The sequence below is a fragment of the Gymnodraco acuticeps genome, unplaced genomic scaffold (genome assembly GCF_902827175.1).
Source record: "Gymnodraco acuticeps unplaced genomic scaffold, fGymAcu1.1, whole genome shotgun sequence".
Lineage (NCBI taxonomy): Eukaryota > Metazoa > Chordata > Actinopteri > Perciformes > Bathydraconidae > Gymnodraco > Gymnodraco acuticeps.
This window is the reverse complement of record NW_022990501.1, coordinates 3286814-3310855: the sequence shown is the minus strand read 5'-3', so window position 1 is coordinate 3310855 and position 24042 is coordinate 3286814. Positions and strand designations below refer to the sequence as shown.

Below are 24042 nucleotides of genomic sequence, written 5' to 3'. Positions count from 1 at the left end.
TCCTTTCAGGCCCCTCCCCTTTTGGGAGCGTAGGGCAGAATCACGAGGGAATTCCGTCTCGTTTGTGCACTGTTTTGAAATGCCGCTCCTAAATTACCCTTCTTCGATAAAGCCACGCTCGCATTGCAGATGAGACAGATGGACTTTGAATTGGAATAGATACAAAAATAATCATCCTCCCACTCGGAGTGAAAATGATATATTTGAGGCTTTTTTGCTTCTGCCATAATTGCGGTCTTGTGTGTGTGCGGACTGTCACTCCTGTTGTTGACACGGACAACCTCAGCGAAATAGTGCCCACTGCCGACCAGCCACGCCCCGACACATGGGGTCACGCCGGCCAATCACAAAGCTTTGATGCGTTCAAGTGCATTATTCTGGCACAGGAAGATTATGTTATAGGACATTAACGATAAAACTGAATATTGTTGTTCTATTTTTAGACACATCTCGCGATCGACTGGGAATCTCCCCGCGATCGACTGGTTGGGCACCCCTGATCTAGATGAATGCGACGAAGCAATTCATGCCGTTTTATTGTTTATAACATTGAAATGACAAGTGCAACAGGTGAAGATGAAGTTGTTGCGGAATTGTTGCGAGTACCCTTTTCAAGACGACAATTCAGTGAAAAGACGGACATTATAACGCCGGGGGGGGAAGGTCCAGTTGTGATAGACACGGTTCGCCACTGCCATCTACACATGACATCATTGCGGGGGTCGCCATCTTGATTTTTGCATGACCTGCTTTATCGTCTATTTTACTCTAATCCTGGTTTATACCATCAATTTAAACTTCAACATCAGCCCCAGGAAAGAGCGCAACCCGGCCGCAGGCCAGACGCACAACGGCGGTGGCAAGAAGTCCTCGGCAGGCGTCTAGGTATCCCCGGAAGAGAGGAGCAGTTCCCCCCGGGAGGAAGGAGCGCAACCCGGCCGCAGGCAGACGTGCAACGGCGGCGGGCACGAGTCCTCGGCAGGTATCGAGGTATCCCCGGGAAGCAGGAGAGCAACCCGGCGCAGGCAGCGTGCCGCGGCGGCGGGGCATGAAGTCCTCAAGCAGGCGCTGAGGCATCCCCGTGAAGCAGGAGAGGCCAGACAGGGTCCCGGAGCGCGCCACCCACGGGCCGATGGAGCATGGGCGACGTCCGGAACTGTCGAGGCGAGAGGGGGGTTCCAGGAGTGCACCACCCAGGCGCAGATGAACGTGAGTGGCGTCTGGATATCCCCGGAGGCAGGAGCAGGCAGACAGGGCTCCGGAGCGCGCCACCCACGGGCCGATGGCAGCATGGGCGACGTCCAAAACCGTCGAGGGCGAGACGGGGTCCAGGAGTGCCCACCCAGGCGTCGATATTAAAACGTGAGTGGCGTCTGGAACCGCCGGGGAGGTGGTGAAAAATGTGAGTGTCCACATGAGGTCAACCTGGCTGGTCGAACCTCCTCTTCGGCACCAGAAGCAGCCGCACGCCCGAAGAACAAACCCAACGAGTAGCAATGGGGTTGCTGGTCGACCCAGCAGGTCGTGCATCGTCCCCCCGTTGGATAGAAAGCCGATGCGGGAACGGCGAGCAACGTCTCCAGCCTTCTTCGGAGCGCGCACCGAGCCTCAGTCCGCGTGCCGGTGGCAGCCACGGACGTCTCCAATCAAACCCCGGCATTTCGAGAAAGGAACTCGAGTTCCTTTTGCCGTGTTCGGCTCCGTCCCGGAACTTCTCAAGACGTATCAGGGTCACCAGTGTAGTGCCGAGAGATATGGAGTCAGAGGCGGTGCAAGGAAGGTGCAAGAATAGTGATTTATTCACAAGCTGACTTATACAATCAAGCCACCATGGAATATAGCGTTTGGCTGAAAAGCAAACTGCATGCAGTTTGCTTTTCTAACTGACAAGACAAGAGCGACAAGACAAGAGCGACAAGACAAGAGCGACAAGACAAGAGCGACAAGAAAACAGCAGAGAAGTAACGGGCAGAAACCCTCCTTTTTACGCAGCGGTCCAGACATAGACATCAAACGGCGACACATATTCAGTTGCCAGTTCCTTTGGCATTAGGGCAGGGATATCTAGATACTTTCCAAGTTTGACATAATGAATTGTGCTACTTTTAAAGCAAGCAACGATGTTTTCAACTCTGTAATCAAAAAGCTCCTCAAAAACACTATCGAAGCAGTTCCTGCCATTGCTACGTTAGTTCAAACAGTAACAACGGACTATTTTTCTTAGCGGATGCATGTCAATTTAAATAAATACATACAACTATTTTTTAAATCAATAAAATCATTTTCTAAATCCATAAAAGCATTTCAATTAATATTGGGAGTCATATCGTTACTTTGTTGAGAATGTGGCCATGTAATAAGCGGGATAATGTGCAGCGACTTGGTCATTATGGGGAAAAGAACACCGACAGGCTGATCAGGAGCCCGACGCGAAGCGGAGGGATCTAGATCGGCATGATATCATGAAGGTGTTACTTGTCTATTAAAGCCCGTTCCTAAAGATATGTCAGACTTTAACAAACAGAATTAAGTTGAAATTCCTGACCCATAAAAAAAGGAGCTGTCCATTCCCCCAACAGATCCCCAAAACATAAAGGGCAGTAGTTAATAAATTGCATGAAAGAAATGTGAAATAAGGATTTTCTTTTTAAAGGTCACATGTCATGCTTTTCCGGTTATTACCCGTCCCCTTGTGTGTTATGAAGGTTTTTATGCATGTAAACGTTGTGCAGAGTCAAAACCCTCAAAGTACACCCTGTAGCGAGTAAAACTCTAATACAGAAAATACCTCCCCAAAACGCGTCGTTGGTGAAACGTCATCAACCATTTGATTCTTCCGGGGACATCTGATGTCATGTCGTACCCGGAACGAAATGGACCAATCCGTGGAGCCGTTACGTTACGTCCGCGGAGCCGTTACGTTAAGCCCCCGCTGATTGGTCCAAATTGACCAATCCACGGACTTCCTCACACACTCAGTGCAGGCAGCTCTGCTGATCTCTTCTCCCTGGCTTCAGGCTGATAACAGACAGTTGGGATCGCGGCGCAATTCTCTCTGCAGACCCATTCTCACAGCGTTTATCAACCTTTTTCTTACTCAATATCAAGCCACACTTATTGTTTTTACTTCGGCTGTGACTTTGTGTGGGCTCAGGATGAGTTTGGCTGTGTTTCGCTGTGTATCGCTAAACAAGGAAATCACACCTCCACGGAGCTTAGCGCGATTCACAACGTCCCGACTGGTCCCGACCAATCGGAGCACACTGGGCTCACAGGGAGGGGGGGGGGCAAGAGCTGCAACGAGCTGCAACGAACCGTTTAGTGGAGAGAGTGAATACACGTAGTTTACAGAAATGCTGTATGCGAAACAATGTGAGTTTGGAAAATTGCACAGTATAAATCTATTCTAGTAGACCTCAACAATGGAATTATGATCAGTGGAAATGGCCATGACATGTGACCTTTAAATGATCAATTCCTTGAATATGATGAGCATAAATAAAATGGCAGTGCTCCTCTTTTAGAAAGAGATTCTGATGGTCATGGGTCAAGTATTCCTCATGTACATGTGAGCGAGGGACTGAGTACACAAACAGAATCCACATTAATGTGACAGGAGCACAGTCCCTCAGACAGAGAGGGTGAGGGGAGACTGATATTAACAGAAAACGGCATGACCCACCTGGCTGAGCTCTGGCCGCAGGTTGATGGTGCGAAGCCAGTCTCTTAAGTGCGGGTAGCGTTCCAGAGCCTCGGGCCTCTCCGTCTCCGGCACTTTTTGCTTGCACTGCAGCTGTTTACAGATGTATTTCATCAGCTTCACCTGCAGGGGAGCAATAGAGAACAGATGAGGGGGGGGCAGGTTAGAAGGGGAGACTCACAGTGTGCTATGAGCTCCAGCTAAGGAGCAGGCCTCCAATGTCCCACCGTGATGTAGGAAGTGGACTCTTTTAGTGAGATTACAAAGAAATAAGCAGTATGTGTGTAGTTATTTTACTGAAATACCAAACATAACTCTTTGGAGCAATGACAAAGTAACTACTGGCTATTGTGGATTTTATAAAAGTGACATAACATCAAAAAAGGGCAAAATCTAATTTACATTTATCAATATAGGTGCAACAAGGATTTTTATTACCTGTTAATCTAAGTATATAAAATGTCAGAAATAGTGAAAGATGTCCAGTTTTTCAAATTCCAAACCAAAACGTATTATTTTTAATAAGATACAAACAAGAAAAAAAGAGGAAATCTCCACATTTAAAAACTGCATTTTTGCATTAAGGATTATATTAACAATGAATGGATTATCAAAATAGTTGTCCCTTGTTTTTCTGCAGACCTTCTAATCAATTAGTCAACTATTTTACAGTTCACCGAAGCTTATACAGGCTAACAGTATTTATGTACCATCGACGTTCAATAGAATAAAAGGTCACATGAATTACTCCATACTTCCGTTTTGAACTCAATGTACCTGCGGTAATGATCCCATGTTTGTTTAACCCAATTTCCCAGTTCCCCCAGTGCAGAAGACAGTTAATTAGATATAAAGACTATTATCACAGAGAGGAACAATGAGCTGGTCATCTAATGAGAGCATCTGCGGTGCTGGCACAGCAAACAAAGAGTGTTTGGAACACGAAGCAGCTCGGTGACATAATGAAGAAAGTGCCATATGACCAGACACTTTTCCAGTTCGTTTCAGAGGCACTGTACTCTCCTTTTCACCACAAACTCCTAGAAAACATTGTGTGGAATTGCACCTTTTGTCTGGTACTGCTGGGAAAATGTTTACTGAAGTTTTAAATTAAGTGCAAAGTCATTTTTCTCATGGATTTCTATACAATCTGTCTTCTATTATTTGTAATAATGTTATTTAGTTTTAAGTACACAGTCAATCATACAGTGTTACTATTGATAACAGTGCTTATTTATCCATTTACATTCTCAAGAAGTTTAAGACATTGGCATTAAATCAAAAATATCTGATATAAAAAAACATAAATAAAATAAAACCATAACAATAACTAAAAAATAATCTTTATCTCTGATGCCCAAAAAAAACCTGACAAATTCTTTATACTCCTAAGATTTGGAACATTAATTTCTTAAATGTTAAAAAAACACAAATATTAGCTCTAAATCAGAATCAGAATACCTTTATTCATCCCAGAGTGGAAATGTACATTTGTTACAGCAAATAAAGAGCCAAAGATAGCTTAATATCAATCATGAGCATGCATACAAATATTAAAAATAACACTAGAAATTACAGTATTTACAAAATATACATCCAAAAACAGTAACAGTTTAGCGACATAGCTGCCAGGTGAAAGTATTAAATACTGGAAGTATATATATATATATATATATATATATATATTGCACAGCTAAAATAAAATATATGTAGCAAAAACAATTCTTGTCTCTTACTCGGCTTAAACCCAAAATGTTCCCAAACCAAAGAAAAGGACGATAAGTCGATAAGAAAAACATATACAATATATTGGTCATATATTGTATATTAAGAATTATCCTCACAAGCTTTTCCCAATTAGCCATAAAAAGTGTGTGGTATAAAAGCTACAAAGCATAATAAATATATTCCTTTGTGAAAATAAAACATTGGCTTTTTTCGACTTATACCTCCTTATCCTCTCCAAACAGCTTCCCAATGTCTACACATTCAGGTGGCGCTACTGATGAAGATGAGAAGAAGAAGAACAAAGGCTTGCCTGTTGCTCAAGGTAGTAGCCTATGCACACAGTAACCTCCCCTTACAATCTTCCCCTTACATCTGCTAATCAGCCCAGGTGAAGACCGTCGTCGCAGCGCATCTCATATTCACCCGCATATAAAAGCTGTGAGACTTTACCCACCGTGCTTTGAAAGCCAATGTCAAGTGCAGTGGTCCTGTGAGTAAGTATCACAATGTACACCGTGGTATTGGCTTGCATCGGCCGCGTTGTGCCGTATAGTGTGTCTCCTTATCTCGCAGTCTATCTATGAGAGTCTATTACAGCAGGCAGCACCTTCAGAAGAGCTGTGTGCGACACCAGCTAGCTCTCGAGTGCCGAGCTACAATGAGGAGCGTGCGGCTTTCTCTGCTCATTTAACTTCCATTCCAGAAGCACACAGGAGCTCATGCAGCCCTGATACTCTCAAAAGTGCGGCCTTGGGATGTGAAAAGGCTGCTTGGTGGCAGCTAACAAAAGCATCTCCACTGAGATGAAAGAGGATGGAGAGGAAGTAAATGCCCTCCGTATTGACGCTGACTGCAGCTTTTCAGCTCTGCAATTACTCAGCTTTTATTAGGTTGCACTCAAGGGCATTATAAAATAATAAAATGGCATGCATTATTGAATGTAAACTAATAAAAATGGATGTTTTGAAAAAAAATTACAAGCATAGACCGTGTCATGAAAGCTGATTGATACTGAAGAAAACAAATGCAAAATAACTGTGCCTATCTTCATCCACCAAAAAGCATAAACACCTGCTCATTCAAAAGTCTAGTAAGCTCTTTCACTCTTTAAGGTCTGTGTTTATAGGATGGAGGGGTTTTAAGCTCACAGCTAATGGTAACTCGGCTTGTTTTTTTATTAAAAAGGCCTATTCTGCTCATGTTCAGGTTCATATTTGTATTTTGTGCCTCTACTCTGACATGGTTTTATGCTTTAATGTTCAAAAAGCTCTTGATTTTTTGCTGCAGCACCTCTTTTCACCCTCTGTCTGAAACCAGAGCCCAGTCTGCTCGTATGTGACAGGCTAAGGGGAGATATCCCACCCCTTAGCCTGTCGCGTCCAATGGGTTGGAGCGCTACTAGCGCAAGTGTAACATAGTGATGTCAACATGTCGCGGAAGTACACAAAGGAGTCCAATGGAGGCGGTTTATAGCAGTTTCACCTTCAAAATCGTAAAAATGTGGATAAAAACTTCAATCAATTACTGCTTAAAGCTAGTTACTCAACTCAACAAAATGTATTGCATGAATCTATTAGTATAATACATTTAATGTGGAAATGTTACATATCCTAACCTGATTTTGGCATTCTTCAGAATAAATATGTCCTCCTGAGATCCAGAAAGAAAAAGGTTTAAAATGTCCTTTTTTTTTTATCACACAAGTTTTTAGGGTGGTATTAACATAATGACTGACACTAACTAAAAATATATTTTTTTGTTTTATTGTGTGTCCTTCGTAGAGGACATCGGGTGTTAGTTATGCGAAGCATAGTATACAAACAACATTAACATACAAGTACATTTAGACAACATTAGAGCACAACAACTCAATGCAACAAATATTGAGCCCTCATTTGTAGTACTCCATCCTTTTCTGAAATGCAGAGATACATGAGGCACTTGATGTATGTTTTCCCACTGCATCCGTCTGCCATGAACCCTACAGAAACCTACGTGTTAGTTGTGGCCCATAGTGGACTCCATTTGTGTTGTGTAAAATGGGGGAAATAAAAAGTAAGCAAACCCCCATGCCCTCCTCAGAGGACATTCATAAAAACATTTAGTTTTAGATCAAATCATTATTACACTGCTCTGAAAACTCACTACACTAACTCCTAAGATGTCCCCTTACTATAATTAATTAAAAATATTGAACTCACAACACTGGTACTTACAAAATTACAAACTTACCATTTATCTTTCTATAAACAGTGCTTGTGTTGTTGGACGCCATTTTGAAATACAATGAAATTATCTTTTTCAAAGCCACACCCCCACATATGTCATATGTTTGAAAAGCCCAGGATGTCCTCTGTGGAGTAAAATTGGATTTAATGCTGTGGCATGTATAACCTCAAAGTAATGGACCAAAAACCAATGTGCACCACAGAGGACACAAATGAATGGGTGGGTCTCAGGAGGATAGGATTTGCACATTATTATTATTATTATTATTATTATCCCCATTTTGCTATAATTTATACATTTGCACTCTTCTCCCTTTGTATTGCAACTGCTGCACAGAAATTTCCCTCAGGATAAACAATGTTTTCCTTCTTATTTTACACATGTGAATGGAAATAGTAATGTGTATCCATGTGCATGCACAATGTGAAACCGGGATATTTTTATATCCAGACGTTGCATAAATCCAACATTCTGCATTACAGAGCCTCACAGATTATTCATAGCTCTCTTTAAGTATCTGAATTAAGTGTTTGTGAAGATGTGAACTGGCAGTGAAAGGCCTTATACTCGATGTTGCTAATGAGCTAGCCTCCAGTGCCCCCCACTTCCCCCATACACACCAGTTTAGACCTGTGACGTCAGGTTACCTAGCAACACCTCTTCTGAGTCGTCAGCAACATTTCAGTGGGATTTTCCCATACATGTGACACACGGAGCTCAAACACAATACATGATCTCAACATGCAAACATCACCATGCGTCTGCTCGGGGTAATAACTGTACTAGCAAAAAAACCATGACCAATATTATTGACCCAAAATCAAAAGGTGGATAGTTACATAAGCATTGATATCAGTGTGTTTGTGTTGGGAGCATCTTAACAAGCAGAGAGATAATGACAGGCCCCTCCTGTGCTTATTATTTTTGGTGCAGAGTGAAGAAAGCAGCGTTTGACGTGTGGCCTGGAGGTGGGAGGAGGGGGAGGAGATATGGCGTCAGAGCCTACCTGTCAGCAGAGCTAAACAACACCATGGCAACGGCCTAATGCTGCGAGGACATGAGTGACAGCCAGAGAGTAGGCCACCAGAGAGGGGAGAGACAGGAGGGGGAGGGGGAGCGAGGCAGATCCCATGGCTCCAGTTATGCTCCTGCTGACACAGCCCCTTTTGGTGCACCTGCCAGGGATATGTCCTATCTGAGCAATAATGCTTTATTCCAGAAAATTATATTTACACGGGTATCTCAAGACTGGAAATTCGTATGTTTCTTGACGTCAGGACAGAAACACTTCTACATCTCGGGTCATATTGATCATTAAAAGGCCAAGAAAAATCCCAAAAATATAGAGACAAATGCTGTTTGAGAAAACAACATTTGTGCAAAACATGTTCACTTTTAGCAACAAACAAAGGGACCAGTGGTGGAAAGTAAATATACTTAAAGGGGCCCTATTGTATTTTCAGGTTCATATTTGTATTTTGTGCCTCTACTGTGATGTGTTTACATGCTTTAATGTTCAAAACGTGTTACGATTGTGATTGGTTAGCTGGCCGGCTCTGTTATTATTGGTCAACTGCTTACAGATGTCCGGCCCTTTAGCCAATCACGTACAATTTGTTGGAGCCCTAGCCAATAGAAGCACAAGTGTAACATAATGATGTCACTATGGAGGGCTCTTGGACATTTAGACCATTTACATGCACAAAAATGTATATAACATGCCAGGGAAAAACATAATAGGGCCTTCTTAATAGATAAGATCATTTCATTTTCCTGCTACTCTATATTTCTACTTCGAGGCAAATGTTCTACTTTTAACTCCTTTACATTTGTGACAGCTGTAGATGCTTTTAAGATTTAGATTATTAATACACATTTGAAAAAAAAACACCTTTATTTATATATGAGGCTCCAGAGAGTCGTAAAAGCAGCACAGAGGATCATCGGCTGCCCTCTCCCCTCCCTGATGGACATTACACCTCCCGCTGCCTCAGTAGAGCCAAAAACATTGTTAAGACAGTTCACACCCCGGCTTTCACCGGTTCAACCTGCTGCCCTCCGGCAGGCGCTACAGGTGTATACAATCCAAAACAAACAGACTCAAAGACAGTTTTTTCCCAAGAGCCATCATTGCTCTTAACACCTGAAATCATACCTCTTAAATCATAAATGTGACTCTGTACGATAAATGTGACTCTGTACATATATACATATATATCATTACTATATTATAAATACATACCTACTATTATTATTTATTACTTTACAGATTTTATTTTTATAATCCTGGAAATAATCACTGCACTTTATTCCTTATTCCTAAGTATGTATGCTGCGTGTATTTGTTGTCTTATGTTGTGATGTTTTTTTGTTTTGATGGCACCCTTGAAAGGGAGAAGCATTTATTATCTCATTGTACATGTATAATGACATTAAACGCTTCTATTCTATATGTTCTTTATTGATCCCTAGGGTAAATTCAGAGGCTAAGGCTCACAATATATATAGTTTAAAAAAAAACACACCAAAATTCAATAATCAATTAATAAGAATAGTTCTAAAATACATATATCATTTATAATTATATAATTTTCTCGACATATTATCTGAGCAGGCCTGGGTGAAATTTACTTTTTGATGCTGAAACTTTTATCCTCTTGTAAAAAAAAAGATGAAAATGTCAAAAGACAAGCGCACAATGGAGCCAGACAGACGTAGTAATGCAGAGGCCAGGTCACATGGACTTAGGGGGGATACAGTCTCAGACAATGCCCTGTAGCCCCTCCCCCATTGTTGTTATCCCCAGTGCTTGTTGACCCCTACTGGACAAGGCTAGGGGGGAGGAGGTGATAAAGTTGACACACACACTAAATCTGCAAATGCATTAGTTGCAGCCCTATAAACATAGCACATTCACAACCAGACACCACGTTATTATTTGGGCAAGCAAATTGGCCCTTTCCCACTAGAGATGTACTGCAGACCAAAACCTAAAAAGTACAGGATGTAATGCAACTCATCCTGAGTCAGTTTAAGAATAGATTAAGGCCTGCCTACACACTTTAAACCTCCCTGATTTCCCCATCATGCAGCCCATTCTTATCGGCTCCACCACAAAAAAAGGAAACAGAGACAGGGTCAGCGTTGCTACAGTTGTGTTTCCTCTCTACCCGGAGCAACATCCTCCATTGTCTTCTCCTAGGACACACACACACACACACACACACACACACACACACACACACACACACACACACACACACACACACACAACACACACACACACACAACACACACACACCACCACACACACACACAACACACACACACACACACACACACACAACACACACACCACACACACACACACACACACACACACACACACACACCACACACACACAACACACACACACAACACACCCACACACACACACACCACACACACACACACACACACACACACCACACACACACACACACTACACACACACACACACACAACACACACACACACACCACACACCCAACCACACACACACACCCACACACACACACACACACACACACACACCACCACTAAGAAGTAGCCCAGCAGATTGGCTTTGATTCTCCCCTCCCTGCTCTCCCCTCTTGCACAGGCTCTTTGCGCGTCATTTGATTTTCTTATTTAACAACCAACCCTGAAAATGCGTAGGAAGAAAGATGTCTAAATATAGATGCAGCCACAACAGCTCGCACAGCAAACTCTCTCCAACACCGTGAGGAGACAAGACAGAGTGACGCTTTCCTGTTTGCTGATCATTACCCAGACAGCTGTGATTAAACAAGATAAGAATTGCTTTTATGTAAAAAAAAAAAATCTTGGACACTTTATTTAGGTTATGTAAATCATAAGCAAAGGGTTTCCAGCATGGTTTGAATTGTTGTTTCTAAATGTGTGTATTATGTCGAGTAATTTGGTTGGTCAAAATGACAGGAACATATAAAGAGTTACAGTAAACGTATCAAAGGGGCAGAGACCAGGCTGAGTGGGATTAACATGTGAAAAGTGAAGTACCAGTTAGCACTCCATTTGAGAGGCCAGTATCATTATCCTCTCACTGGCAAAAGGCAGAAAAACACACACACACACAGTTCAAGTGGAATAATAAAGCTCTTTCAATGAGAGTATAAAGTGAGATCAAGTCTCTCTCGATGGCACTCCAGTGCAATATTGGAGCGATGCCCCTTTGCACCTTGAATGTGACAACTACTCCGACCTCACGGCGCTCCAAGCGTTTGTAGTAATCATATATATTACGTGTAGCTGCTACAGGATGGTTTACAGGTGCTTGCTTTGATTTCAAGATAATGGCAGGGGCTATATTATAAACGCAGACTGTAAATATGAAGAGGACCTAGTCACTGAGATGTCACCCAATCGTTTTTGGACTAAGGTTTTGAGGCCTTGAGTTTGGCAATTTGGCCCCCGCCATCTTGATTTATTAGGAGCCAGAAGTGACAAAAGAAGAAGTGACAAACGAATGCTGAAAAAGCCATTTGTAGGTGATTTTACAATTAACTTTTAAACTGAAAACACACCGTAAAAAATGTAAAACCCTTTGAAAAAAACACAGACAACATCAAACGTCAATCACAAGGTAGCCAAGCCCTAAAGCAAACCCTGCTTGGTTGTCTATTTACTTTAAATGCAACTATCATGTGCAAAATAAGCACAACGAAGAAGAAGACTTAAATCTAGCGTTTGAGCCCATAAACTTGTCAGTAAAATATAAACTGAGGTAATACATCAAGTTAGAAGTATGGCCATTTTCTCATGGACTTCTACACAATTATAATTCTTTTTGCAACCATTTGCAGGAAATTAAAGATGATGCAGGTTTAAGGCACTTCCACATTGGCTTCACTGTTTCGACCTGGAGGGTATAGCTCCATTGTAAATCTCTCACAACATTGGGTCAAGGTACAGACACAACAGAGATGCGTTTTCTGTATATCTTGGTCATGACAGCACCTGACATACAGTATATGGCAAACATTTTGAATCTACCAGGGTCTTTAGAGTCAGCGTAAATCTATGATCAGAGTCTGCTGACTGACTTACGCATGTGCCAAATGAACATCTGAAGGAGGGCTGGAGAAGGAAGTGAAAGTGTACACTTATGGCAAGATGTGGTTTCAAAATGGTGTGCCAGTAAAGATAAAGGAAGTAAGTCTGCTGATCATGACAGTGCCCCATGCCCGGCCAGAAAACCCGTTAAAATACTAGGCTGCTTAGAAATGAGGTCAACATTCGACTCTGACATTTGACCCGGATCAGCGATCACTAGCTTAAAAATAAAATGCCCATCTAGAAGAAAATCAAAAAATAGTTTTAATGTATTGTTTGAATAAACATAACATTCTTGACCAATTAACTTTACGATGCCTTTTGAATGCAATTAAAGAGTTCAGTACTGAGACATTCTCTTACCTCGGTTTTCCTCACAGGGTTCTTAAAGGCCAAAGAGCAGCAACAATGAAGCTGGCAGACTTAACCACATATCTAAAACTTCTGTTTAATGTTCAGCAGGTTAAAAAGAAAAAGGGAGAATATGTATTATGACTTATGAAGTTGAATACTGTCTTCTATATATTATCACATTCTCTTTTTAAATAGTTGTGACTTCTGCCCTTGACAGGAATGATGCTTCCAAAAATCTGAAATAAAGAATCAATGCAAAGCAAGAAGAACTACTGTTTAATTATCTCGTCCTTTGTTTATGAATACAAATAAAAATAGGAAAAATAGTCATCTTAAAATTAAAAATCGTTTTTCAAAGCACCTGCAGCTACAAACTGGAACTGATCAAAGTCAGCTCCACATATCTTACATACTTCAAATGAATCAACAATTCTGCTGATGCATTATGAGACCGACGGCAAAAGATCAGTTCAACAGAATTTTCTGAATGTTTTTTAACACTAACTGTGATCCCATTTTTAGTCACATTTGTCTTCAGTAAATACATATTTTGAAACAGTTTAAACAACTTGAAGTCGTATGCTGTTGCATGTGAGGTAGGGCCATAGACTGGGTAGGGCTGAAGAGTACAAATAGTTTGACCATTGAGACAAAACGTATAACCAATGAAAACAAGGCTTGAATCCAAATAATATAAGGAAATCCACGTTGTACTGTACATCAGAAACAACTACTGTACCTGTTTCCAGTTCAGCAGCTAAACGCCAGTGATCATTCTGAGGCAAGTGGTACATTTCCAATCAATCCTAGTTGTTCTCATCCTCAAATTGCAATATGGAAGAACAATGAACCTGGCTAAACTACAAACAAGCTAAGCTAACTTGAGGTATCACATTTTGCACTTCTTACTTTCAGGGATCCCCCCTTCACAACTCTCTTACAACAGGAAATACCCCTCAGAGCAGCTTTAATAGGTGTCAAGAAACAGGAAAGAACAAGAACATTGTCATGTAGAACAATGCCAGTGCAAAAAGCATCTGAAAGACAGCGCACCTCAGGAAGTACTCTGCCAGATCACGTCCCGTTCGCACGCAGTGACGCAGCACGCATGACCACAGAAGAAGAAGATCGGAGTATGTAGGGCGGGACAGGCCGTGAACTTGACTTCAACATTTATTTGTGTACACTCTTTTTCCAGACCATGTTTTTAGCCAGTTAATACTTCCTGGGTTGCTTTACTTGAGCGGGAGAAAAAGGGTCCCCACACAGTGTCTGGCCAACTTGTAGATCAAACCTGCCAGCTCGCTAAAGAACTATGAAAATATTTTGTTGGCATTATGAAAATGGAAAAAAGCTGCACTTATATCATGGCTCTGTCATCAACTTCTTTTAGGTTGTTCATTTATTTGTGTATCACAAATACAAACTGATATTTGTTGTTGATTTTTTTGTGGCTAGCTGGCCTGCTCAGGAAAACATGCAAAAGTAGCAGAAACACAGTAAATCTGCAAATTACCAATGTTGCTTCTTGACCATTCTGAAGGTCATATTGCATCTCATGTGTGACTGAAACTACATTCTCGGAGCTTTCTGGAACATTCGTTCACAATTGTTCATTGGGTGTCAGTTATACAGAAATAAAACAGACATGGATAATTGATAGCCTCCAGCCAATCAGGAGTGAATATTCCTTTTATCCAAGGTATAACGCCTAAATAAACCATGAGGCAGAAAAGCCATTTACCATCTATCATGTCTCGAGAATGTCTGCATGTGTCTGGAGCCAATACTAAAGATACATTCACATTTGTAAGCCTTTCAACTTTGTGCTACGAAACAGTTTTTCAAGACTCATTAAAATCCACTGTATCAGCCTTTTGCACCCCAACACACCAACCCCCATTTCCCCATCACCCTCCTCTGCAGAAGCCGGGCCTTATGTCCCCTCATGGCATTGTTACTAACAACATGAAGCTGGACTTTCCATGACATGATTCCTCCAGTCATCTCGCAGCTGAGGATATTGCAAAAACAATATGTGACTGTAAATATCCCAAGGATGGAAAGCTGAAGGCCTGAGATAGAAAAAACTATAGCCTATGTATAAAAAAGGACAATAACATCATCATAGCATTGTACAATTACAAAATAAATTATAAGTCCCTTTATATAAAAAGCACTCCTGATTATGGTGATAGAAGCATCTTATTTTGCAGCTATTCTTTTATAATATACATGGTAATGGTTGAAAGGCTAGAATAGTGCATTCTTGCTGATACCTCACTCACTGCCTATATGCTGAGGCCCTTTGAAGCCATGGCTCTTGCGCAAAGCAATGTCAAGTCATCCCAAAACCAATGAGCACAATATGCATCCAGATGCAGGAAAATCCGGTCTGGCAAACAGATCTACACATCATACATTTGTATTTTGTTTGTGTAGCGTGCCATATGATAATCCGCAGACTCCAAATCCTGTGCAGGGAACAGCACACAGTAGCGTAAATTATAGCAGCATCAGATTATTGAATGTGTGCCATTAGGCCAGCGAAGTATCCCAGCATATTTCCACCTCGAAAAAGAGGTCACACAACGAATCTTCTACAGGAATAACACATGCAGACATTTCAATATCATTTTTGATATATGCACCTCAATGCATCGGATCAGTGGTTTATTGTAAGCGACAGAATGTGCTCAGCTCAGTGACACTCAGTGATAGGGCGCCTCGCTTGCAGCCGATATTCAGCCTATACGAGGCGGACATGGTGTTAGGGCTTCATGACTCCGCAATTTGACTACAGTGCTCTCTATTGCAGGACATATTTATTATTTAAAAAATAAGCGCATTACCTCCAAAGTGCGTATTTCTTGTTGTGTGAGGTCGTTGGACGCGGCGCATTTGGTCCGGAGCCCCTGTAAACTGGAGATGGAGATTTCAATCATGTTCTGGATGAGTTCGCATTGATGTAGTGCGGCCATCGCTGCGCCACCAACACCGCCGCCGCCGCCGCTTCCCCTCTCCGGCTGCTCATCACTCTCCACCATCTTCCCCCCGGTAGCAGACACACTATCCATTCCTCAGCATTGGGCACGGGTGGAAGGGGGCTGGAGTCAAACTGTTAGGCGACAATAAAAACACATGCAGCAGTCCAGCCAGCGACGCAGCGACCTATTGTGGAAGTTAGCTGACAGCGAATGTCCCCTAAACTCCAATTCAGGACAGAAAGTCAGGATGCTAATGTTTTTTTAATTTATGAAAACGCGGTGCTCGACGGTGACTGGTGGTGAAGCGGGCCGAAGAGCAGCAGAGCTCGGCTTGTGTTCTCGGTCCGTACAGGCTACCGACGACAGGCTACTCTCTTCCACCGACAGCTCTCTGGCAGAGGCTTTCACCGTCTGTCAGCTGTTGGGAACATCATGTGGCGCGGTGCACTTTGGGAAATGGAGTCAAGTGGGCTATACTCCACGCTACAACAACCTCCCCCACCCTCTCACACAAACACGCGAATTAGAGACAGTAAATAGCTTTTTTAAAGGATATTTTACTAACATTTGTACTGGAAAATATAAGACTCCATAACAGAAAAGCACAGGTACAATTAATAGGTTTAAATATGTCTGCATTGCATTAAGGTGATGAGTTCAGGGCCCATTTTGACCCACTTATCCTACTACTTGGAAAAACACCAAAAGATCAAGAAGAAAGAGGCTTACTTTTAATTATTTGTAGCAAACACAATATAAGGAACTGATTAATAGATGATAATCTAATTCACTCTAAATTAATGGATCTTGAAAATGAAATATACAACATTTAAAAACATGAAGATTGGAAATGAAGGTCATATACAAATAAGGGAACAATGGGTGAGGTGTACAGTACAACTGATCGTATAGTTAGTTGTGACAATTAATGTATCCATGATGTTCATCATTGTCCCCACTTTGTTTTTATTTATTTGTTATGATTTGTTGATTGTTATTTTACACATTACAGTTTTAACTATCTGCTTATTTATGATATGATGGTTCTTAAATACATTTACATTTTCTAGTTTTGTTTTGATTGCTATTTTGGGTAGAGTTAATTGCCTTGTTAAGTGTAAGTAAAGGCTCCATTTCATCAAGCTTCGGCCTACAACCTTTTGTTAGGCCTTATTTATGGATTTAGTATTCCTTAACCACTTTCATAACTGTTAGGTAAATGTGTTGTAATTGTAATATATGCACATTCCCTGCATTCAAAAGTTTACATAAATAGAAGTAGAAAATATGAGTTTCAAATAACATTTATAGTAAAAAAAAGTAAATGTATTAATTCAGCACAATGGACCATTTCAGAACAAGATATGTTATATTGTTGGAACTTGGATTATAAATATTCCATTGCTTCTATGTTGCATCTGGTAGAGGAGGTGCTTTTTAAAAATGATTAATAAAATACATCATACAAATATATCAATATATATTAAATATATCAGTGGTAGCTTGTGAATTTCACCAAGGGATCATATTGATTGGTCTCAACCTATACTTATGCATAATAAGTCATTTGTTGGTTATATCTTGTATTATGCTGAATCTGAATCTTCAAAGTCACTAAAGCTCTACAAATAAATGGAGCTGCCTCTGAATTGTATGGATTTGTATGAAGTAGCTGTAAATAAAAATACCAAGCTTAAGTACACATACTCCAAAACTGTAATAAAGTAGAGTAGCCAAATGTATTGTGCTACTGTCTACAATAGGCATTCGGGATGTTATACTCGTCTCATACACTCAGGGGCGGTTCTAGGGGGGGGGGGAAAGGGGGGCCAGTTCCCCTTAACACTGACTTTGGACCCCCCTGTGGCCATTCCAATGTGTACTATAAGACAGTAAAAAAAAAAAAAAGTTTAAAAGGGGAGTGATTAGTAAAATATGCATAAATAAAAAGAAAGAATGCTAACTAAACTATAGGTAACATAAAATAAGAATAAGCAAGTTTAAATGATTTATTATTGGTTGTGATCATATTCTAAAGATGTTTTGATTATTGAAAAGTATACAGCTCTCTTTCATATGAGTGTTGAGAGCTGTATCCATGAATTCATTTTGGGCTCAAAGTGCACCAGATTGATGCTTTTAACTTCAACAATTAAAATAAAATCTTCCCGGGGGAGCATGCCCCCGGACCCCCCTAGAGGATGTTAGGTCCCCCCCCAAATAAAGCAGGTTAAAATAATTAAATTGCATACATTTTCTTTTAGTAAACACTGAAAACGGGTCCCACAGACCCAAACAGCACACAAAGGTTAAAGGTAAGGATATAATAATGTTAAAATGTGCTAAATATATACACTGCAAAAAACAAAACAAAAAGAGGAATAAAAGTAGCTCACAACACGATTTTTTGAAAGTAGCTATCATCCTAAAAAAGGTTGGAGACCCCTGCATTAGAGCGTAAAAACTGTAACTATAAGTATCTGAAATAAATAAGTGTACTGAAACAAATACCAATAACTGTATTGCATTGTTTTCTTATGCGCAATTACTTCATACTGTCTTTGTCTTTTTCGTCCTGCATTTATTGTGCCCCCGTCAAAAAATAACTGGCCCCAGCCTGGCCCCCCCAGTCAAATTGGTCTAGAACCGCCACTGCAGATACACTTGTACAGCACAATTGCACAGTAGTGTGGAGAGGCAGGGCCCAAAGAATAATGACCACCTTCCCCCTCACTCACAGCACCGTGCACTGCCTCCGTACACTGTGTTGAGCAAAAGAGATGCACAGTAGGCCTAGAGGGAAACTAGAGATTTTTTAGCAATAGGATTATCAGGCCACAGGATCCTTCGGTACAATCTGTGATCAGAGTACAGCCCCCTCCCCGTCCTGCCAATCCAAGTCCACATAGTTGACATTCCACTTGCATGTAGTCCAGTGAGTGAACATGGTCTGCATACAAATGCAGACTGTGCACTTTCCACAATGATGTGATGTTAGTAGTGGAAACAGAGCATCACACCAGTGGGTTTTAAACATTTTTTAAATAATTTAACCCATCTAAAATATGATTATTTTTTCCGGAGAATAAACCCATAGAAAGAGGAAAAAACTACTTTACTCCAAAACAACAACAAGCCACATTTCAAATGTGTTTATAATCCATCACTTAATTAACCCTTCTCTTGCGTTTCGGATCAAAAGTGACCGAATTACTTTTATTTTAATCATAAATATTGTGTTTTTCATCCAATTGCCTCAATACCTTATGTTATCCTCCACACTAGGCCTCTGAACCTATACACTTGATGATCACCACTTGCATTGAATTTTGAGTGATTTATTCAACAGTGAAACACCCTTGACGTTTTCGGTCAGATTTGACCGCCATAGAAAATGAATGGGTATGAGTGTATTATGTTCATCCTGCAGATGGAAAACATCTATACACTAGTGCTGTAGCGACGCGTCGACAACGTCGACTTCAAAATATCGTCGACGACATATTTCCGCGTCGACGCGTCGCTACACACACGTGGGTCACCCAAAGCAACAAGCAGTTCGCAATCGCACTTCAAACACAATGGAGACTGAAACGGCTACCACCTCCTCCTCACAGGATTGCGCACGAAGCCCCCAAACGAAAACATCTCGCCCTAGGTCTTCAAAAGCATGGGAATATTTTAAAGTTAGTCCAAAACGCAAAGATATTTATATATGTATATCTCACTGAGACTGCTGCATAGCCTAGCAGAAGCAGCAGCTAGCTGTGGTGGCTACCATTAGCAGCTAGCATTTGCTCTCCGATTTTTTACATAAAATGGAATTATGGATTATAAATTCAATCATTTTTTTACGTTAAAAACCTATGGATTAATCGATTCAGCCGCGTTTTTTCTCATTTTAATGCCATTGAACACGTCTTTTGATCAGATTGACAGCTACGGTGGTGAGACGATCTCCCTAGAAGCTCTGTGAAGGTACGTGTTGTGATGACTGTATTTGCTTCCCCTGTCGCGAGTCCGGATCACTCAGTGATGATACTATATACCTACATAATCTGTGGAGTCTCAGCTTTAATCGGATATATTGTATGTGCAGCTACGATAAGTAATAAGGGTACTTTTTATCTTGAGTTCTGTGCCAATGTCCGTTAGCATTTTTCGCTCAGGGGTCATTTAGATGCTTCTTATGAGACTTGTGTTTTGTTTTGGTAAACATGGTTTGTATCGTCAATTAGCTGAGATTATTTCCGTTAATCTGGTATAACACATTAATAGGTTCTTAAATATTAAGATCCCCTGAGACACAGTATCGTGAAACATTTTTTTTTTACATTACGTTTTTTTTACATTACGTTTTTTATGAATTGAACAACAGAAAAATAATCGTTAGATTAGTCGACTAATCGATCAAATAATCGCCCGATTAATCGTTTTCAAAATAATCGTTTCCCCCCAGCACTACTATACACACACACACACACACACACACACACACACACACACACACACACACACACACACGTTACAGGAACTTCTCCCTTTCTCTCGCTGTATGATACAATGTATCATACCTTCTCACAGGTGCGAGCTCTGTGCCCCTCGAGAAACACAAACCTCTCACTTTCTCGTGCTAAATGCGCCTCCCTTACTGGCTCTCAAGCAGTTATATTTGTGCCTTGCTCACATTTGACTCATTGACACAATGAGCAGGCGACCGATTAGGCGATTTCCTGTACGAGAGGCTCTGGACACATTTTTGAACCAGATGAAGAGGAGATTGAACCAGATGAAGAGGAGATAGAGGAAGATGTCTCAGAAATGGAAGACAACAGCGACCCAGACTATGAGCCTACAACAGACCAGGAAGAGGCACCTGAGGGAGAGGCCCCTGAGATAGAGGCCCCTGAGGGAGAGGAGGGAGAGGCCCCTGAGATAGAGGCCCTGTTAGAAATTAAAATCAATGTTTTGATGGCATAATGTACCTTAAATGTACCTTTAGTTTAAATACTGTTTTATACTGAAAAACCAGAAGTTCTTGTGCACAACCAGTTAGACTTTTATTCTGAAAATCCTTCACCTCCGGTTAGCATTTAGCATGAGGCTAATATACCATTTCCTATAGAGGTGAATTTAGCAGCGATATGATATGATGTTGCACACCGAAACCTACTGATTTCAACACTACAACTATAGATGTCGAGATATTATTATTGTTGGATATTAAATGAAGGTACAGTTTATTTGAGTACGTTATCGTTTACAGATGTGGGTAGCATGTCACAACATTCGGAGCGACCGGAAATCGAATTGCTGTGAAGGATTTCCTGTATTTTTTGGAGTGTTGATTACAGCGTTTGGAATGTGTTGAATGGAAAGTCATGATAGAGTTAAGGAGGAGAAAAGGAGTGTTTAGATATATATTGAATGTACAATGTCTGTATACTGTGATATGTGTAACAACGGACATTAAATAGTCGGAGAGCCGGCCCCCAGGGAGGAGCCAGGAGAGGCTATATAAACAACGAAACCTGAGGGGTTCGGCCTCTTTTCTCTGCTAGCGAGGGCCAGAGGCAGCTGCTTTTCTGTCGGACTTATATCCTGTTTGTGACTTTACCATGCTTTTTATTAATTAAAGTACCAATTTGAAAACATCTCAGAGACTCCATTTAGTCTCCTTTTTAAGCTTCTCTTTCCTGGACGCGAGAATAACCATCACAGTTAACAGCCCCTAAGGGAGAGGAGCCTGAGGTGACATTCCACAATTTTGCATTGCCAACTATGTGCGTGAACACACGTTAACACACACACACATGTTCTGTTATGGTATATTTCTCTTTCAATAAATGTTCATTGAAGAAAACAGTATCAGTGTCTTATTTTATATTCATCACAGTGAATGCTGAACTTGATGGGCCCACCGGTGGGTCCGGACCATGACATGAAACACTGGCTTGCTTGTATCAAATCAATACATCCCATACATCATTGGAACGGGAAGAATATCAGCTATAACACTAACTAAAGCATTTCCATCTCCAGTAAACACAGCCTACAAGGCAAGCATTTTTATAATATACAGTAATGTAAAATAAGTACTATGAACTTACTGCCAAAAAGAATATGAAATTCACCCCTGGTGTCATTCTGTCTGTCATCCCTTGATTCTACTTCCTTTGACTGTTCAAATGAGATGTCAACCATCAAAATGGGATAAGGGGTTCTAGAGATATCACTGTGCAAAATACACCGGTCAATTTTGACCGAAAATAGCATGGGAAGGGGGGTATGACCTAACGCAAGAGAAGGGTTAATGGAAAACCAATAGTGTCATTATGCAAGTACACTATGATAGCAATATTGTTGGATTGAACTGCTTCCTTTTTTTTAAGAAGTTGCACTTATTGCACATTTGAGTTTGTTTTACTTCTTTCTCTTTATATTTCTCTTTGTATCCAAGTTTTAAAAACAAATACATTTTCTTTTTTTTGGGTCTAACATTAAACGTCGTGACACTGAAAAAACATAATTGTTACCGCAGTTGTTACATAACTTATCGATTGCAATTGAAAATAGGAATATTCAATATAAAAAATGGCCTATCAAACCTACATTATCCATTTTTTTCACAATACTGTACCATATCGTATCGCAGTATAGACAGTTTTTTTGTAACGCACATGGAGCTACTATGATCACATAATCTTCCCTCACATGTTTTTTATTATTTCCACATCAAAAGCAAAGCAGCCGTTACACCAACATTCAGTCAAAACCAAATAAATAACAGAAACCAGAGCCCAGTCTACTCTGATTGGTTATGATTGGTCAACCGATTAGAGATGTCCCACCCCTTAGCCTATCAAGTACAATGTGTTGGAGTGCTAGCCAATAGAAGTGAGAGTGTTACGGAGCGTCCACACTACAGCTTCAAAAAAAGCTTGGAGCTGGGCGTGTCTGAAGCTTGGGGATTTTATTCAAGCAACGCGACCAACAACCAATCACATGAATCTCCCGCCCCCGACATACAAAGCAAAAACCCCTGGGGATTTTATGGGAGCAATATATATATAAACTCCCCAAACAGGCGAAAACCTACCAGTTTCACCCACTGTCTCTGCCACCTCCCTCCATGCCTGGTTCCTCCGGTTTGTATCCCGGTAGGTGAAGAGGGTCTGGTCATACAAAACCGGGTGATTTGCTACGGCGATAATTAGTTTCTCCTCCATCTTTTTTTGAAATATAGAAATGAACGGCGGGATATCTCTCCCAGTTTAGACGCGGTTTGATTGGATACGGCTTGAGCTGTCAGATTTTCCGAAACGGGATTTGATTGGCTGGCGCTGGCTACTCCGGAGAATAATAATCCTCCATTTCTTAGCAATAAATGTAGCGTGTCCGGCGGAGACGGACCGCTATGCTACCCACAATTCAGTTCGGCGAAAAAGCGAGGCAACGTGACGTCACCCCATTCAAAGTGAATGGGCAGATTGAAGCTGTCGACGCTGTAGTGTGGACGGGCCATACAGATACCTCATTCACACCAACGCAACTCCGTTCAAGCTCCGTGCTAGAGCTTTTCAGGTTCAGAACCGGTTCTTCGGTTTAGCTCTGGCTCTTTTCACACCGCCCAGAGTCCGACTGGTGCTGCGTCATTGCGTCATCGTTTGCATCATGACGTAACCGTTTGAGTGCCTGCTTAATAAAGCCAAACCGCGCAGATGAAATCAGTTGCATTCAGTTCTTATGGCTCTATCTGCAGCTTTTCCGGAGTCATTTCTGTGGTTTAGTTATATTCTTATAAAAAAGTGTACTTGTGCCAATAAAGTTTTTTTTAAAACACAACTGCTTCCGAGGTCGGTCTTATTTCTTAAGGTGGACTGAACCATGAGTGAAGAGTAACGTTGTATCTTTCATTTAAATGAACTGTA

The 24042-nt window shown here is 41.2% G+C and overlaps 1 protein-coding gene across 3 annotated transcripts in view; it reads right to left on the bottom strand.

Annotated features, from left to right (window-relative positions):
- LOC117552967 (kinase suppressor of Ras 1-like) overlaps nt 1-16522 on the bottom strand; it is a 45434-nt gene extending 28912 nt beyond the window's left edge. For all 3 annotated transcript variants that reach the window (XM_034226697.1, XM_034226696.1, XM_034226698.1), the window contains exons 1-2: nt 15977-16522; nt 3683-3823 (exon numbers count right to left, since the gene is read on the bottom strand). In XM_034226697.1, coding sequence (XP_034082588.1) covers nt 3683-3823; nt 15977-16201 — 366 coding nt within the window. In that variant the 5' untranslated portion in view covers nt 16202-16522. The remainder of the gene's footprint in view (nt 1-3682; nt 3824-15976) is intronic.
- Between the last annotated feature and the right edge of the window lie 7520 nt (nt 16523-24042).